Raw genomic sequence first — 19,038 nt, 5'->3', positions numbered from 1 at the left:
GCATGACTCCTGCAGGAAATGGGGCACCTGGAGAGAGGTCAAGGTGCCTCATCCCCATGTGGTCTACATCCTGATGGTGCCCACCAGAGCGTGTGGCCATGGAGTGTATGGCTGAGCGCAAATCTGCAGGACCAAAGTGTCCATGGTGGTTTGTTTATCTTCCTGTGGTGGACTTGAGGCATTCCCATGTTGGAGCCACAATATCCATATTGAATGCAGAGGGACTCCTCCATCATGTGTTGAAGACCTGGACTGTCCCTGCCTCCAAGTACAATGGGGGCATATCTGTGAGGCTTCTCCAGAATGTGACCCCCAGTCTAACCTCGAGCTATACCCCACTGATATGTTTGTCTCTACACTGGTGCAGCATGCGAGTGAGCGCCATGACAATTGTTCCCGAGTCCCCTCATCCTCAAACATGCTTCGGGATCTCGGTGAGCTGCTGGGCTGGCAACTGGTCAGTGTCTGCAAAAGACAAAAGGACAGTTTCAGTGGATGAGCTGAAGCTGATTCAGACTACATAGCACTCAGTGTGAGTTGCAGGATTGGATGTAGTAATGGAGCTGCGATCCATATTAGCTTGTTGTGTCACCACAGAAGCGATCCCGGTCCTTGCTGGTGAGCTCGGCAGCAGCCTCCTCAAATTCGGTGACGGCGAGTATCTCTGCCGTCCCTCCCCCCGGTCTAGGCTCGCCCACACTTGTACTGCGTAAGTTTGATCTGTTTGGAGACAAAAGAAAGAGATGTGATCAGAGTCGCAGGTGAGTCCTGCCCAGAAGGGACAGAGATGGGAGCTTCAGCAACAAGACAGATGGGATGGTGGGGTTATGAAAGTCTTGTTGAAAGAGTAATTGTTGATGTTTCTCCCGCAGCTGATTGTGAGAGATCTGTGAGTAGAGTAGCTGTTTGAGTGCATGATGCCGTGCTGAGTGTTTGGTAGTGGAAGGATCCAAAAGGACTTACCTTGGCGGAGCAGAGAAGATCATTCAATATGCTTCCTGCACTGGATTACACTTTGTGGGTGGGTGGTGGCCATGCTGATCTCCAGGGCAATGGCCTCCCGGGCCAGAAAGGTGAAGTTGTTGTGCGTCTTTGAGCCGTCGTTGGGATAGAGCACATGCTGGCTAGCCTGCACCGCCAAATAAAGGCCCCACGCTGAAAGCTGGTGGGACCTTCTCCTTTCCTTCCCCTTTTGCACCTGGTTGCTGACAGTTTTAAGAGCACAGGTGGGCTGGAGAAAGTGTGCTGGACTGGTATTTAAATATGACGCCACGACCTTCAAACCTGCCAATTGATGGCAGGCAAATGAATCAGCTGCTGGCCTGCCAGAGGGGGCAAAAGGAATTTATCCGTGCCTAATTAATGAGGTTCCAAAAGTTGAATGTGGCGTGGGATATTACCATTCTGGTGGGTGGGACAGGCAAATTCCACCCTATGTACTACTTTGGAATTGTGAAAACAGAAACAAATAAAAGGCAAGGTAAGATCAATAACTAAGACACTGGTGGTAAAACAAAATACAACCAAACAATAAATAATGAATGAACACAACAGTATGTTCAGAGCCATGTCATCTAACATCAAGGGCAAGATGCGTTACACATATCATCACCAAAATAACATCACTGTACACTACTATGCAAATCAGAGTTGCAATTATATTTTAGACATTCAAGGATAAATTCTGATGTTTTCATTAACATTAAAGAGCATTAAGTTTAGCATTTTCTTTCAAAGTAAATTCCAGTCAAAATCAAAAAGAATTTCATGAAGAAGGTCATTTTCAGGAGTGTTACTCCTAAATCACATGAAGCATTTCTCTGCCATTTAAGAACCAACAGGTTTGGCAGTTAACATTCTAATTTATTTGCACCCTCTCCTGCATTTAGCTGAAGGGATTTTTTTATGATCTTGTTGCCACAATCCACTGTTGTGCTGTGTGTCAGATAAGCAGTCTTTGGTCTAAACCACCAGGGCACTTCCAACAAATCAGGAATGCTATTTCACAAAGCCTGAAGATAGTCTGAAATGACAGAATTGCTGGAATCCCAGCTGACAATTTATCCGCTTAGCAATGTTCTCACTTGAATGTTCAACATGGCATTTTGATACTCAAGTACATTTTTCAAATTGTTTTTGATAGAAGCTGTTAGGCACATAGCACTCTGCAACTTTATATTAACAGACTTTCTCTTGAATTCCTCCTATTGACAATAGTACATCAGAACACTTGACATGAAGTTAACTGCCTTCTTGAATCATCAAAATATTCACAAATACACCACCAACATGTTTGGATGAGGAGGTCTTTTCAGACTTTTAAACTCAGCCAAATTAATTTTTTTTAAATGTAAACTAAATACTGGGAGAGAAGCTGCATTATCTGTCTGTCTTACCTCGGCAAGTTCCTGCAGCGTAATCAATGTAGTACTGCTGGGCACAGGCCTCATACTGACATTCTCCAAACAGCAAAACTTTACTGGGGTCTTTACAGGACAAGCAGGCTGACTCAGACTCACAGGTCAAACACTGGCTGCTGCAGGCTAGGAGACACAAACAAATAATCTATTGAAAGATTTTCCCCTACAAAGAGACCATAACATCATAGAATCCATCTTGTGTGAAAATTAATTATTTTGTTCAAAGCATTAGATTAACTTTCTCCCTGTTGCATGGTTAATAACTTTCATTTGTCATATGGTTGCTAATTTATGCTTGCAAATGTTTAAGTAAATCCTATTCATAAAACAGGAGAACTGGGATTCAACTAAACGAGCGATTAGGCTTTAACAGAAAAATTATTACAACAGGCAAAACGTGCTGCACTTGGATGAAAATGGACTTTAACTGAGTGAGAAAGAATTCTAAATGTTTCAGAACTGGGTGGCACAGTGGTTAACACTGCTGCATCACAGCGCCAGGGACCCGGGTTCGATTCCTGGCTTGGGTCACTGTCTGTATGGAGTTTGCACTTTCTCCCCATGTCTGTGTGAGTTTCCTCTAGGAGCTCCGGTTTCCTCCCACAGTCCAAAGATGTGCGGGTTAGGTTGATTCGCTATGCTAAATTAACCCTAGTTTCGGGAGGATTAGCAGGACAAATATGTGGGGTTACGAAGATAGGGCCTGGGTGGGATTGTTGTCAGTGCAGACTTGATGGGCCGAATGACCACCTTCTGTACTGTCGGGATTTTATGAACTCTGAAATGCCAGAATTATTTCAGGAATCACTGGTGAAAATGCAAATGAAAACAATAGCTATCAGAAATCTAAACTATTACATAAAGTGGCACTTCTGTTGCCAATGCAGCATATCACAACAGAATAAATGGCCTCCTTATTTGCTGTAACCATTCTATGATTTAAAATTGAGATGGTTAAAGTACAAAATACATCAGCAATATTCTGTTCATTGTAAGGTAACGTTCTCAATAGGTTATTGTTGTAAATAGTCTTTTAAATTTGAGTTTTGGTTGATTTACAAAACTGCAACATTAAAATCACAAATGTGCACCAAAGACTTAAAACTAAGGTCTCTAAAACATGAAAGTTAAATGCTTAGACGCAGGGTGTTTACAAGGCAACACATTTCTCTTGTTCACTGATAGATTTCTGTATTTTTTGGCTTATTGTATCTTTGATGTAGGATACTAACAGAGCATGAATTGGCACCATCTTTCAGAAGTCAGGGAAAGTGTCAGAATGTGTCAATATTTTCAGATGACAGAGGTCAATATGTTACAATTGACCGCAATACCCATTAAGATAGGGGAACATTTGCCACAGTTGCTGCTGTTGATTCTTATCCAGTAGTTTATGTTAAAAATATGTGTGTGTATACATCAGGTCAGTACATAATCAGACCTGGCTATTACATCTCCAAGTAAATTCACCTGGAGTAGTGCCAGGTGATATGAAGTATCAAGGCATACACGCATGAAAACATGCCAGGTATGAGCAGCCAACTGGCATCTACAGAACTGTATTCTACCAAAAACCAACACTGAGAAAATGAGAAAAAGTTGGCAAAAACAGGACTGTGTTAGAAATTGGCGTTAGCTCCCCTAAATTATGGAACAGGAAATCAACAAACAGTTCCCATTTCTGACCATTATCCAAGAGTGCCTCCTTTAAAATGTATAGAGTAAATCTTCCTTCCCCCAGTATTGGACAGAATCGCACACCAAATGTGCACTACTCCTTCCTAGTCCAGACCTTGATAATTTTCTGGCCTCGACTAATACAATAGTCTAGGGCACCTCAGGCAATGCCCGAGGGCCCAGTGTTGCAGAAGAATTAATTGACAGGCCTCCAAGATCAACAGCCAGGAGAACTTAATTACCTTCAGATATTCAACCTAGGGGATTTAAGATTAAAACTGATCACTGACCATTGTTTCTTTCATAGCCCCCACACATCTGTAGACGCTCTAATTAGTGGCGATCTGGGGATAGTCCTTGGCGTCCTGTGATGCTCAGCGAGTAATTCTTAGGAAAATGTCGTGGGAAACCATGACTGCCTCCTTCTGTCTAGTTTGTATTGTTGAAATGGGCCAAGGTTTCTGTAGCCCCAAGTATGGATCTGTAACCGCAGAGGTCCTGACACTACATAGAATGGATGGACTCTCTGCAAAGTAGCTCCAGTCACCATTTCATGACTCAGAATCCCGACAGTACAGAAGGAGGCCATTCGGCCCATCACATCTGCACCGACCACAATCCCAACCAGGGCCTATTCCAGCAACTAGAGAGATAGATGTTCCCTCGAAATAAAGGTCAATAAGTAATCCCTTAAATATAGAAGTCAGGTGAAAATAGGATATGATTTGACTATGATGCCTTCCATGCTCAAGTTAAATGTCTATATTATCTATGCTAATGCCTGAAACAAAAGTTGCCACTTACCAACAGTACTGGGGGCTCCTGACACTCAAGAAGTTGTTTACGAGCATAAATCAACACATTTCAAAAAGAGGACAAGAGAAAAAACAACACTGGAAGAGAAACAAAAGCAGAAAATGCTGGAAAATCTCAGCAGGTCTGACAGCATCTGTAGGGAGAGAATAGTGCCAGAATTTTACCGGCACGACCGCCCCAATTCTGAGGGCGGGCGAGGCTCGGACAACGGCATTCTCCATTGGCTTCGGGCAGGATTGTACGAACCTCGGGCGGACGTGCTGGTAAAATTCCACCCAACGTTTTGAGTCTAGATGACAAAGGGCATTTTCTGTTTTTGTTTCAGATTCCAGCATCCGCAGTATTTTGCTTTTATGTTGGAAGAGAAATATTTCAGCTGAAACTGTTGCCAATTACTAGTAATATGCAAAAATTTATCTGCACTTACAATTTAGATATGAGACCTGAAATTTTAAAATTCTATAAGGAAATTGTCTGTTTTATTTTAAACATTGCCCGAGATCAGAAGCTGCACATCACACACAAAGTATTTTTTCAATTACAATTCCAACACAGGTCCTGATAGTCAAATTTGCAATATGCGATACTGGTGGCCAAGGTGCTTTACTGTGAAGTTGTAAATTACACTTGAAGTAGAAATTCCAGCACTGAGTTGGTGTAGCAAATATAATGGTTGCAGCCCTGAGATACATACGCTGGCAGATCTGTTTGTTGTCACTGTAGAAAGCTGGGGGACAGGCAGCAACACATATGCCAGTATTGGCCAGAACCAAGTTGGCTGCACAAGCAGTGCAACCATAAGCACCTTCCGTACTGCATGTTTTACATGATGAATAGCATCCTGGAAGAAGTAAAGAGAAGACATGAATTTATCAGCAAGTTTATTCCAATCTAAGGAAGAATTTTTAAAAAACTACGGAATACTGTTTCATTGTATGTACCCCGCCCCACTGCTTACTTTTGCAAGTGCCTCTGCTCATGAAATATCCGGTGGGACAATGAGAAATGCAACCGTCTCCGAGCAACAGCTCACGGGGATCCTTACAGTAAAGACAGACACTACCTGTATCTTTAAGGTCAGCTGTACAGTGCTTACACTGAGGGTGGCAATCTGAAACAAAAGGCAAAAACAAAATTGATTTTGATGGTAATAGTAAACTATCAGCCTAGAGGAATTGGCAATAATTTAAACATTGATTTTTTGAAATCACTAAACTCCTTTTTAATTAGACATCTATAAACATAGACTCTGAGATTCTGCTTTTTTGGGGGTTGAGCACCTGATTAAAATTCCCCTTACACAGACAACTTTCTCAAAGCAGGTGTATTTACATGTCAGATTGGTACCAATGCCATTCATGCTGCCACAAGGGCAGCTCCTCAGTTTGTGGGAGATGGGGGCAAGATTCAGATTAACCTTAGCATTTTACCACAATGCAAGTGGACGGGCCATGCATCAGATATTTATAAAAAATATTTGTTGAACGATCAGTTTTCACACTGCAAGCAGTTCCTCTGAGCAGCTGAAGTTGGAAAAAACCGTTCTAAATTTGAAATTCATTGAGTTTTATGGTCTACTTTTCTATTTCCATGCTCCGATAGATGTTTTTGACTTTGTAAAATAAAGTAACCAAAACTGGATCAAATGAAGCCATTGTGAACCTGATTCCAAGCTTATGGATCATGTTAAATTAGTATTAGTCTGTACAGTTAAAAAGGTATAGACATTCAGAATTTTGTACTGCTCTCCCCATCCACTGGGTTCAACACTCACCTCCCCCTTATAGCCTGCACCAGGAGATCCTCAGACTTGAAGGCCAACCTTCCTACGTTGAGATTACAGCAGGAGAGATGCTGTCTCTCTCCTAACAATTGTAGAAAGGATCCATTCTGATCCTGCGGAGTTATAATCCTGATCCTGAAAGCATTGTGGGAAAGCATTGTCTCACCTCAACCACGCTGGAAAAGCTAACCACAGCTTGATTTCAATACAGACATTTTTGTTTGTTAGATTCTAGTTCATAATGTAGCTTTACAAGTCACTTCCAGTTGGGGTTTCTGTTTTGTTCCACAGTTAATTAATGCTTTGTAAATCATGGTGCATAGTTAACCTGCTCACTTACCTACACAGTATCCAACTTGATTCAAGTATTGCCCCTCTTGGCAGCTGGTTCTGCAGTATCCATTCAGCAATGTAGCATGAGGATGACATGCCAAACAATCCGAGTCTGAAGGGCCATTACACTGCTTGCAGAAAGGATGACATGCTATAAAGGAAGAGAAAGTTTAAGATAGTTTAATTATTAAGTGCATTGGGAAGTTTTATTAAATTGCTGATTCTATATAAATAAATACACAACGTTTATTTTGAAAATGTAAATCTTTGCAGGAATGTTATCTTCTGGCCTTGATTTAACCCCACCATACAAAAGTATTCAAATTTTTATAAAATATGCTCTCTGGATCTGATATCTGCATTTATTCGCTTTCCTGCATTTATTTATCCAATAGCATTATTAACTGGTTTGTGGAATGAATATTATAACAGACATTCCAGCAAGTGCTAATTATTGTTCACTATAGTGTAAATGTACCCAGTGGATGGGAAGAACAGTATAGAATTCTTAATGTTGGCATAAATGTTTTTTTTTCCCTGATTGGCAGGCAGTGACTAGTGGGGTGCCACAAAGATCTGTGCTCGGACCCCAACTGTTCAGTTTATATATTAATGATTTGGAAGAGGGAATTAAAGGTATTATCTCCAAATTTGCAAGTTGGATGGGAGGGTGAGCTGTTAGGAGGATGTAGAGATGCTTCAACGTGATTTGGACAGGCCCAGTGATGGGGCAAATGCATGGCAATGCAGTATAATGTGGATAAATGTGAAGTTATCCACTTGGGAAGAAAAAATAGGAAGGCAGGTTATCTGAATGGCTGTAAATTGAGAGAGGTCTCAGCAAGACCTTGGTGTCCTCATGCATCAGTCACTAAAAGTAAACGCCCAGATACAGCAGGCAATAAAGGAGGCAAATGGTATGTTGGCCTTCATAGCGAGAGGATTTGAGTATAGGAATAGGAATGTTTTGCTGCAATTGTATAGGGCACTGGTGAGGCCACACCTGCAGTATTGTGTGCAGTTTTGGTGTCCTTATCTGAGGAAGAATGTCCTTGCTATAGAGGGAGTGCAGCAAAGGTTTACCAGGCTGATTCTTCGGAGGCAGCTCTCTCATATAAGGAGAGAATAAATCTGTTAGGATTATATTCATTGGAGTTTAGAAGAGTGAGAGGAGATCGCATAGAAACTTATAAAATTTTAATAGGATGAGACAGGGGAGATTCAGAAAGAATATTCAGATGGTGAGGGAGTCCAGAACTAGAGGTCATGGTTTGAGGATAAGGGGTAAACCTTTTAGGACTGAGGTGAGGAGAAATTTCTTCACCCAGAGAGTGGTGAATCTGTGGTATTCATGGCCACAGAAGTAGTTGAGGAAAAACATTGTGATTTCAAGAAGGAATTAGGTAACAGCTCTTAGGGCAAAAGGGATCAAGGAATATGGGGGGAAGGCAGGATCAGAGTATTAAATTTGATGATCAGTCATGATTATAATTAATGGCAGAGCAAGCTTGAAGGGCTGAATAGCCGACTCCTGCTTCTATTTTCTATGTATGTTTTTATGTTGGAATCCCGACCCACCTCCCTACATTCATCTGGGATGACCACCCAATGGCAGCACACTCAGTAGGTGTCTCAACGCCATCCCTCACACCCTCCTCTCTGACACACCTCCAAACAGATCCCTATTAACTCCAGCAGGATGAGGTGCATGGGCCCACCACCAGGGTCTCAATGGCACCAAACATCCGCATTCCCGCAGCTCCCAAGTCATCATCATCAGACCTTACATAATGGGGGACACATCAGTGTTATCTGTGCAATGGTGCAACCTTTCTGGAAATGTTAGCTCAATACCTGGAACATTGGCTTGAAAGGGTTAAAAGTTGACTTCTGCTAAACGGCAGTGTTTTTTTGGCTGCACACTATTTAATAGCCTAATCACTAGTGAGGGTAGGCTGGGGTGGCGATTCAGCCAAGTGTCTTCCTCTTGTGGCAGACAAGGCACTGCTGAATCATGAGGCCACAATTAGCATATCCAGCACATTCCCAGAGGGCACTCTTTCTCCCAGGTCACACGAGATACAGAACTGAGCAGCTTTCCATGAGCCATTGAGATCTACCATTAGACACAAGCAACTCTGACAATTCATTTTGGCCTCATGGGTAGCCTCTCCTCTTTGTCCTCAACTGCTGCTCGAGTGTGGGTTCCAATCACACTGCAGTCATCCTCTACTGAGCCCGAGGCCCTTCAGGCCACGTGAGGGGAAAGGCAGCCCATTCCTGATTCCTTTACTTTGCACTGATAGCCATGCCTCTCATGGGACCCCATCTGGGTAACTCTCAGCCTCCCCCAGTGCTGAGCCTCTTGTTTTCAAGCCCTCCCATCTTCTGGCCAGCCCCAAACACTCACTCAGCTGTGATATGGATAGGAACCCACGAAGGAGGAAAAGGGAAGCACTACCTGCATACCAGCCTTCACAAACCCTTAAAAGGCAAGAGGCACCCCAAAATGCAGGGAAGGTAAGGCCTGCAAAGTGACCCGTGTGGACCCCTCCCCCTGATTTGGCGATTGTGGGACCCCCACCCCTGCCCCAAGTTGCACTTATCTGTGTCCCTGCATCCTCTCTGGTGACCCCTGAGCAGTGAACATCCTGCGGAGTGCTGGCTGCCTGAGCCCTCACCTTCAAACTCCTCCTCAGAGATGAAGATGTCAGATTCATATTTATATGGAGCTGTTGCAAATAATGCCAGTGTGACATCGTGTCAGCGCCCTTCATCGGCCTTTTAAACTATTTTTTGTACCCCTCCTGATCACCCCTCAGTGATTTGTGTTCATAGACACGTAAATTATTTGCTTCACCCGAGCTCTTGAAACAAAAATTTCCGATTTGTCTTTCTTGGATCCAAAATGGATAGCTTCACGTGAACTTCATTTGCTATAATTTTGCACACTTATGTAGTCTTCCAATGTCCTTTTGTAAATTCGGGTTCTTAGCTATACAACATACAGTGCATCCTAACTTAGTGTCCTATGCAAACATGGATATAGAACCTTCTATTACATATTCCAAGTCATTTATATCTGTGGTGAAATGCTGAAGCCTCAATATAGATCCCTGGCCAACACCACTTGTCACATTCTGTCAAATACAGAACATTCCAAATGTGCTCTCTCCCATCTTGCAAACAATTATCAAACCATGGCATATGTCATCTCCAACTCTATATACCCATACTTTTGCTAATAATTTTGGTGTTGAAACATATCAAATGCCTTCTGGAAGTCCACATAGACAACAGCCTTAGGCATTCCCCTGTCTACCGTGCCAATTACCTCATCAATTTTACAACTAGATTAGTTAGACATGATCTACCCTTCATTAATCTTTGCCAGCTGTCATTGATCAATGCATGCTTTGCTCCAAGGGAACAATACCCTTATCATGAATCACAGGATTGACCATTCGTAAACTGACAGTTTAAAAATCAAGAATACATCTATTAATTTATAAGACTGGATACTGCTACAAAATACACAAGGGAAACATGAGAGTGGAAATTGAAATAGTGGCCGTGCAAAAGAAGCAGACGTACAATAACAGACATTGTCTTGACTGTAGAATCCTTCAGGACACGTATGCAGACATTTGCTTTCATAAAGGACTCTTGGTGGAGAACAGGCTGTGCAATTCTGCGGACTGCTCTCTGTACAGCTTGCGCACGTGGAGTGGCACTCTGTATGCAAAGATATCAGAAATCACATGCAAACAGTTATTAATATTCAGTGTTTAACTTCCTTTGTTATATCTCAAAAAAAAATCACAACTCACCTCAAGGTAACTAAAATTAATTTTACGTTATTCAGATCCACTGCTTTGGCTGGATTTCACACTGCACCAATCGCAGGTTTGAAGATGGGGCTTTTAAACTCTGGCGGCAGCTTACAGCTACTTACCTGCCTACCCATGGTCTGTCTGAAATTTTATGGGGGACAGGACAACCAATGGCCACTTAAGCATCCCATCTTGCTGCTGTCAGTATTTTACCTACAGAGTGGGACGAGGGGGCCATTATGCGGGAAGCCCCAATTAAGTCCATGGCAGAAAGACTCATTGACAACTTTCCTGACCCACTGCAAACCAAGATCTTAAATGGGCTATTAAAACCCACAAGGGCTTCATCCCCTCATCGCTGGTATTCACCCAGCAGCAGGCACAGGGGCCACCACATGAAGTGAATAACACCTGTTTGGGTTTGTTGATGGGGGTTCTAGACCTGGGATGGAGGGAGAAGTGGGGCAGTGAGAAGGGGAGGGGGAGGCAGAGGGACCTGGCATCAGAAATGGGAGGTAGGGGGGCAGAGAGATGCTGCTGACAACTACATCCTGCCCTTGCTGCAAATACCCCTCTCCCCTGCGTGTCCCACCTCATTATCCCTTTCCCCACCATCACTTACCTGTGGCCTGGGTCCCTCAACGATCCTGCGGCTCAGGTGGGTGTATCACCAGCAACACAAGAACATACATAAGAACTAGGAGCAGGAGTAGGCAATTCAACCCTTCCAAAATGCTCCATGATCGTGGCTGATCTCATCTCAGCCTCAACTCCACCTTCCTGCCAGCTCCCCAAGCCCCTTCAATCTGCTACCAATTTAAAAACCTATCTATCTCTTCAAATTTGTTCAGTGTTCTGGTGTCTTTTGCACTCTGTGGTAGAGAATTCCATTGATTCATGACCCTTTGAGTGAAATGATTGCACCTCATTTCTGTTTTAAATCTGCTGCCCCTTAGCCTAAAACTGTGGCCCCTCTTTCCAGAGCCACCCCTTTCCCAGTCGTGCTGTCAGGCAAAGAACAGCAGTCAGCCTTTGATTGGCCAGCAGCTCTTGGCAGGCAGGACTTCCACACTCGGGGTCCTTGATTCCCAGGGAAGGCCTGTTGCTGCCCAGTGCAGTGATTGACACAATGCAGCGAGCCTTCCTGAAAAAGGTGACAAATGGCTCTCGCTGGCTTACAGGCAGCACGCGAGAGCTTCATCACTTGCATTAATTTCTGTCCCGTGCTTTCTGTGGAGTTTGATATTATTTTCTGTGGAGGCTGATAATAGACAATCATTTTTGTGTTGATACAAATGCAGATGAGTGTTCTGAGAGCCTATCTCAACATAAAGTTATGTCCACTGCAATCACTTGACACTTCGTTGGATTTGATTTTTCTTCCTCTTCAAGAGAAAATAGGCATTCTCTCTCTCTCAATCTGATCTATTTCTGGTCTGGCAAAAGATAGAGATGTCAGAATCATAGATGTATAGAACAGAAACCCAGAGGGAGGTCAAGGTGGCTGTTCAATCATGCAATCATTATTTTTTGGTTGCTTGCAAGATCTGATGTGTTCTAAAAAAATTAGAAACGGAGAATGAATGCCTCAAATCATTCAGAAACTAACTTCTTCAAACAATGGCAGGGTAAAAGACTTGTGACTTGTAATTCAGCAGGGTGAAGGTGAAAAATAATTCGTAAACACGATTGTTGAGCTTTGAAGAAGGAAACCCTAAGGGAAGTACTTTTAATTCCGAGTACTCTCTCCAACTCTCAAAAAGCTATGCATGGCACCTTGGAGTAAATACCGCCGATCTATCAGGTTGCTGACACTATCATGGAGGCCACCAAGCTGGATGACTTTTTTTCCAGAGACTCTTCAGCGACACAGGATAGTTTGCTTTCATCCCACTGAGACTCCATTGACTTCAATGAGAGTCAAATGGGTTTGGGAACTGATCCACTGCTCCACTCCAGGGGCCTTTCACAGTATGAAGCAATGTAACCATTCAATCGTGTATTCTTTCCCCCCCAAGGAATCACCAGTCTGATGTCTGGTGCATATTAATCCAAGTCAAATTTTATGAAAATTAATGGCTGTGATCCAGGTTTTTTTTATAATGCAACATACAAGGGGAAAGCAAAATACTACGGAAGTTGGAATTTGAGACATAAACAGAAAATGCTGGAAAATCTCAACAGGTCTGACAGCATCTATGGGGAGATAATGGGGAGAGCTCTGACAAAGGGTCATCTAAACTCGAAACGTTGGCTCTAGTCTCTGTCCACAGATGCTGTCAGACCTGCTGAGCTTTCCAACATTAAGTGAAAGTCAGGGACATAAGAAATGCAGATAACATGTTATATCTAGATAACTCCTTTTAGTGCAGCAAATATCCCAAGGAGCTTTGTAGGAGTGTGGAGGCTTTGTGGTGCAATGGATAGCGTCCTTGCCTCTGAGCCAGAAGCTCCGGTTTTGAGTCCCATTCCAAGAATTGATGATCAAGGAAGCTGCATTCATAACGTGGCCTAATCAGGTTGAGCGTCAACCTGCAAAATCCTTGCAACACGCTAATGGCAGGAAGTAAGGGCAGGAGAGTCTCCTGATCAGCCATGCTTGATGTGGACTGGCGCCTCTCAAGTTATAAACATCTGGCGACAGACTAGCAACCTGTTCTGGGAATTACTAGTTAATGGAAACAGACAAAAGTCTGCCTTAATGCACCACTAGGTGCAGGAAGAGAACTGGGTTGGATGGATTGCAGGAGTGGAGAGCAAGATGAGGAGCGGCCCAAAATGCTCTTGAAGCAACATTTTGAAGTCGAAAGATCTAGGAAAGCAGTTCTCGATAACGGTGACAGTTTTTAAAATTCATTCATGGGACGTGGGTGTCACTGGCTGACCAGCATTTATTGCCCACCCTTCGTTGCCCTTGAAGTGGTGGTGGTGAGCCCCTTTCTGCATTGCTGCAGTCCATGTGCTGTGGGTTGACCCACAATGCCATTAGGAGGGGAATTCCAGGATTTTGACCCAGCAATTGTGAAGGAACGCCGATTTATTTCCAAGTCAGGACGGTGAGTGGCTTGGAGCGGAACTTGCAGGTTGTGGTGTTCCCATGTATCTGCTAACCTTGTCCTTCTAGATGGAAGTGGTTGTGGGTTTGGAAGGCACTATCCAAGGATCTTTGGTGAATTGCTGCAGTGCATCTTGTAGATCGTACGCACTGCTGCTACTGCGTGTTGGTTTGGAGGGAGTGGGTGTTTGTAGATGTGGTGTCATTCAAGCAGGCTGCTTTGTCCTGGATGGTGTCAAGCTTCTTGAGTATTGTTGGAGCTGCATCCATCCAGGCAACTGGGGAGTATTCCATCACACTCCTGACTTGTGCCTTGTAGATGGTGGATAGGCTTTGGGAAATCAAGAGGTGAATTACTCACCGCAGTATTCCTAGCCTCTGACCTGCTCCTGTAGCCACTGTGTTTATGTGGCGAGTCCAGTGGAGTTTTTGGTCAATGGTAACCCCAAGGATGTTGACAGTGTGGAATTCAGTGATAGTAACACCATTGAATGTCAAGGGGCAGTGGTCAGAGTGTCTCTTATTGGTGATGGTCATTGTCGGGCATTTCCATCGCAAATGTTACTTGCCACTTATCAGCCCAAGCTTGGATATTGCCCAGATCTTGTTGCAATTGAACATGGACTGCTTCAGTATCTGAGAAATTGTGAATGGTGCTGAACATCCCCACTTCTAATCTTATGACGGAGGGAAGGTCATTGATAAAGTCACTGAAGACGATTGGGCCTCGGATACCACCCAGAGGGACTCTTGCAGAAATGTCCTGGAGCTGAGATGACTGACCCTCCACAACCACAACCATCTTCCTAGGTACCAGGTGTGACTCCAAGCAGCGGAGAGTTTTCCCTTGATATCCATTGATTTCAGTTTTGCTAGGGCTCCTTGATGCCACACTCGGTCAAATGCAGCCGTGTTTTCAAGGGCTGTCACTCTCAACCTCACCTCTGGAATTCAACTCTTTCGTCCATGTTTATACCAAGGCTGTAATGAGGTCAGGAGCTGAGTGACCCTGACGAAACCCAAACGGGGTGTCACTGAGCGGGTTATTGCTGAGCAGGTGCTGCTTGATAGCACTGTTGATGACGCCTTCCATCATGGGGTCATCAACAGCGAAGCCCCTGTCACAGATATCACACAGGTTATTGAAGGAATATAGAAAACTTGTTTGTATTGCTCTCGCCTTCAGAGTAATTAACAAGTCCCAGAGCAAAGAAAAACATTAAGTACAAACCCCAAATTTTAAACTAAGAATTAATACTGACTATAACCAAGATTTGTGAGTATATAATAAAAACATTTTATTTACATAAAATTAAATGTTTAAAAGTAATGTTAGTATTTACATTTAATGTTTGTTGTGTGTACTATCCATTAAAGAAACATTGATTCTAACTTTCTAACTGCTGTGATTGATTCTAACTTTCTGTCAAAGCTAAGTAATTACCATCAGTCCAATGTAAAAGTGTCTGACCTTTAAGCGATGCTATTTGGGAAAAGGCGGGAGGGGGGAATGGTTATCACAGGAGATTGGGTGGAATTGTGTACTGGGCTACGTGAGACAATACATTTTTGTGTATATGTGACCTTGCAAAATTCAAAGCAGCCAGCTTTCAACATCTGCCATTAGTTTTTTTTCATCAATAATTAACATTAACTGTGATACCAATACATAGTTAGGACGTATTAAGTTACACCAAAACTACTACTGAGTAAAATAGGCAAGTGACTAAGGCTCTTTTATGTCTCTGAAAACTGACTGTATATCTCAATTCTTTGAGGGGCAAATTGTTGTTGAGTAATTTTTTGACAAGTCATTAACTTTTGTGAAGCGCAGCAGAAAATCCTCCTGCGTCAAGAAGTTAATCACAGGCATTGAATATTTCATGTATATGGAACTATTAAATAGTAATATCTTCTGCAATTTAAAAATAAAAAATTCCCCATATAGCAGAAACATTTCAAAACTGTACTGTCAAGTATGATAATATTAAGCATCAATATGTCCTCAAATCTAACTGAATCAACTAAGAGCACTTTATCTGCCATGATGCACTCACCTGTGCATACTTTCTCAGTGTTAATGTAGAACTGTGGTTTGCAATCAGTCACACACTCTCCATACGGTATTCCATGGCCATCCTGATGAATCTGAATAACTTCCTCCAGTTTGAGGCAACTAGTACAGTCTGACTGCTTGGGGCCTACACAGGCACGGCAAGGATGGCTACAACCTTAGAAAGGATAAAGTAACAATGAAGATGTTTTAAACTTTAATTATTTTGATCCAACTAACACAATGCTGCTTCATCAAGTTCTCCCATAGACAGATAAAGGTCAAGGATTGCACCTGCAATTCCCATTTTCAGTTCATCATCTATAAAAGCAAATGGTGGAGATCAGCTTTTCCTCCTGCCAAAAAAACAATTTTGACAGGTCACTCAGCCAGGCTGCTGTCCAGCATCCAGGACAAAGGTAACACAGCAAGCCTGAGGTTGTGCCAGATTCGGTAGCACATTGATCATGCTGCTGGACTGGGCACCTAGAGGTCTGGATGAATAACTCAGAGGATTGGGTGTTCAATTCCGACCATGACAGTTCGAGAAATTGGGTTTAGTTCAAAAAAATCTGGAAACGAAAACCTGATACTACTAATATTGTTAAAACCTAACTGGTTCACTAATATCCTCTACAGAAGGAAATCTGCCATCCTTATCTGGCTGGTCGAGAGATTACTCCGGTCCTACACCAAACTACCCTCTGTAGAGTCCAGCAAGTTGATCAGTTGCACCAAATGGCTACCAGCAATTCAAAGAGAAGGAAGACTTGTACTTATGTAGTGCTTTTCATGACCACCAAACATCTCAAGGCAAAATCTAGTAAGAACTTTTGGCAATCTAAAATTTAAATGTTTGCCTTGGTTTAATCAAAATGATTAGAATTTGAATAAAATTAAACTTTAGACTCCATTTTTATTACTGCTAACAATGCATATTTTTAAAATTAGTATAGTATTTAGTATTGAGGAAAACAATATTCTCTGTTCCTATGGAGGAAATCATAAAGAAACTTTCAGAATCCACACATGTGCACTTTATTGTAGAAAACCAGAAGTTGCTGTCAGAGATACCCAGCTCCTTCACAGAATGCATTGTAAAGGTTCATGCCAATAGGTTTAGCATTGAAAGGCATCGCTTCTCGGCCTTTTGGCTAAGATCAAGTGTAGTATGGATAGGATGCTGCACTTGGTTGAGGTCATTAGGTTACATTGAAGCTTCATATGTTTCATATGAAGCAATTTTTAAAAGCGGCCTCTCGGCCTTTTGGCTAAGATGCAAATGAGCTCAAATCTTGGAGGAGGAACCTCCCCCTTCTCCAATCAGCTTGGCTCATGTAGATCAGGCCCAGGACAGGGTGATTTTGGTCGCTCGCCCTGTCTTGTCAGCCTGGATCAGAAATGTCTCAACTTGTTGAGACTCTGAATTGGATTTGATTTGATTGAATTGGAAAAGTATTAAAAAAATAAATTGAAAGGCATGCAATGGTGTGAACTTAGGATGCTTGTTCACTGGTGCCCCACCGAAGACGCCATAAAGTGTGCATTCAGGAGTAAGTGAATTTATAATGGCACGTTAATGAACAATTATTATAGAATCATAGAATCCTCCAGAATCGGCCCATCGAGTCTGCACTGACCACAATCCCATCCAGGCCCTATTCCTGTAACCCCACGCATTTACCTTGCTAATCTCCTTGATCAATTTAGCATGGTAAGAAGTTTAACAACACCAGGTTAAAGTCCAACAGGTTTATTTGGTAGCAAAAGCCACACAAGCTTTCGAAGCTCTAAGCCCCTTCTTCAGGTGAGTGATTTAGCATGGCCAATCAACCTAACCCGTACATCTTTGGACTGTGGGAGGAAATCGGAGCACCCGGAGGAAACACACGCAGACACGGGAAAATGTGCAAACTCCACACAGAGAGTGGCCCAAGCCAGGAATCGAACCTGGGTCCCTGGCGCTGTGAGGCAGCAGTGCTAACCACTGTGCCACCGTGCTGCCATGCCACCCCAAACAACTTTTCTGGCCCTATAAATTAAATTTTTTAAATTTGCAGCCTTATGCCTTCAACTGCTGGATCATGTTGAAAATGTTTAAAAAATAAAAAAAAGCACTTTTCTTTTTCTTTTCCAGTGTCTCTCTCTTACCTATTCATATACGAATTAAATCTAATTTACACTTTCAAGTTTATGAGGCAGAATATTCATGAATCTGACCCACTTGTAGTGGAGGGACAGGTAGCCAGCAGTGGGTATCACAAAGAAATCAGCTTTTCCTTGGCTCTTTAATGCAGCGAAAAGTGGAAGAGGAAGACTTTGCAAGAGGGAGGTTTACCTGGATATTTATAACAATGTCAATCCTGTACTGCATATGAACTTTTAATGAATCAAGGATGTTAGTTCAAGTCTCCATTGTCGAGTCATCTTCATTGTTGCCTCCTACATTCCAAATGGACATTAGCGCTGAGGAGAATGGAATGACCAGAATGGAAGATAAGCAAAGGATGTGAATTAAATGGAGGGATTCTTAATTGTGGGGATGATTTTTGTCAGGGTTTTGGGGGTGGGGAGGATGTGCAATACAGTTAGCATTGGAGTGCCATATTGATTCACACACTTCAGGTTATCTGAAGCGTGCCTGTATGAGTCCATCACAGGCTCCTCTGGCATCCAGGTAAGTGGCTGCAAGCACTTCCTCCTTCTTTTCCTTCATCTTTTCCTCACAAAAGAATGCTGAGCCGTCAGCACCTTCCTCCGCTTGCAACTCAATTCCTCTCTGCAGCACAATGTTGTGCTGGGTACAACAGACCACTGGACACTCATACCAGTACGTACTGACAGGTACCGCCGGATCTGTCAGGTGCCTGAATCGCATCTTCAGCAACCCAATGTTCACTCTTGGTCATGTGGCTCAGGTTATATCTTTCTGCTGCATCACTGGTGGGGCTCTTCACTGGAGCTCCGCCTCCTTAGAGGGCAACTCTCATGTCCAATGAACCATCAGCTCACTGTTTGGGGATGCAAAAGCATATGAGAGATGTGACTGGCACAAGATGAAAGCATCA

At 43.0% G+C, this 19,038-nt stretch overlaps 1 protein-coding gene and 1 pseudogene across 1 annotated transcript in view; one reads left to right on the top strand and one right to left on the bottom strand.

The window, feature by feature from the left end:
* Nucleotides 1-19,038, bottom strand: part of fras1 (Fraser extracellular matrix complex subunit 1) — a 469,072-nt gene that overhangs the window by 208,871 nt on the left and 241,163 nt on the right. Inside the window, exons 18-23 of the mRNA XM_078235603.1 lie at nucleotides 15,975-16,148; nucleotides 10,624-10,764; nucleotides 7,037-7,180; nucleotides 5,872-6,024; nucleotides 5,608-5,754; nucleotides 2,397-2,543 (exon numbers count right to left, since the gene is read on the bottom strand). Of these exons, the coding sequence (XP_078091729.1) occupies nucleotides 2,397-2,543; nucleotides 5,608-5,754; nucleotides 5,872-6,024; nucleotides 7,037-7,180; nucleotides 10,624-10,764; nucleotides 15,975-16,148 (906 nt within the window). The remainder of the gene's footprint in view (nucleotides 1-2,396; nucleotides 2,544-5,607; nucleotides 5,755-5,871; nucleotides 6,025-7,036; nucleotides 7,181-10,623; nucleotides 10,765-15,974; nucleotides 16,149-19,038) is intronic.
* LOC144501668 (U2 spliceosomal RNA) lies at nucleotides 17,105-17,217 on the top strand (annotated as a pseudogene).

This window comes from Mustelus asterias, chromosome 1 (assembly GCF_964213995.1).
Source record: "Mustelus asterias chromosome 1, sMusAst1.hap1.1, whole genome shotgun sequence".
In the NCBI taxonomy this organism is placed as follows: Eukaryota; Metazoa; Chordata; class Chondrichthyes; order Carcharhiniformes; family Triakidae; genus Mustelus; species Mustelus asterias.
This window is presented reverse-complemented; position numbering and strand designations above follow the sequence as displayed.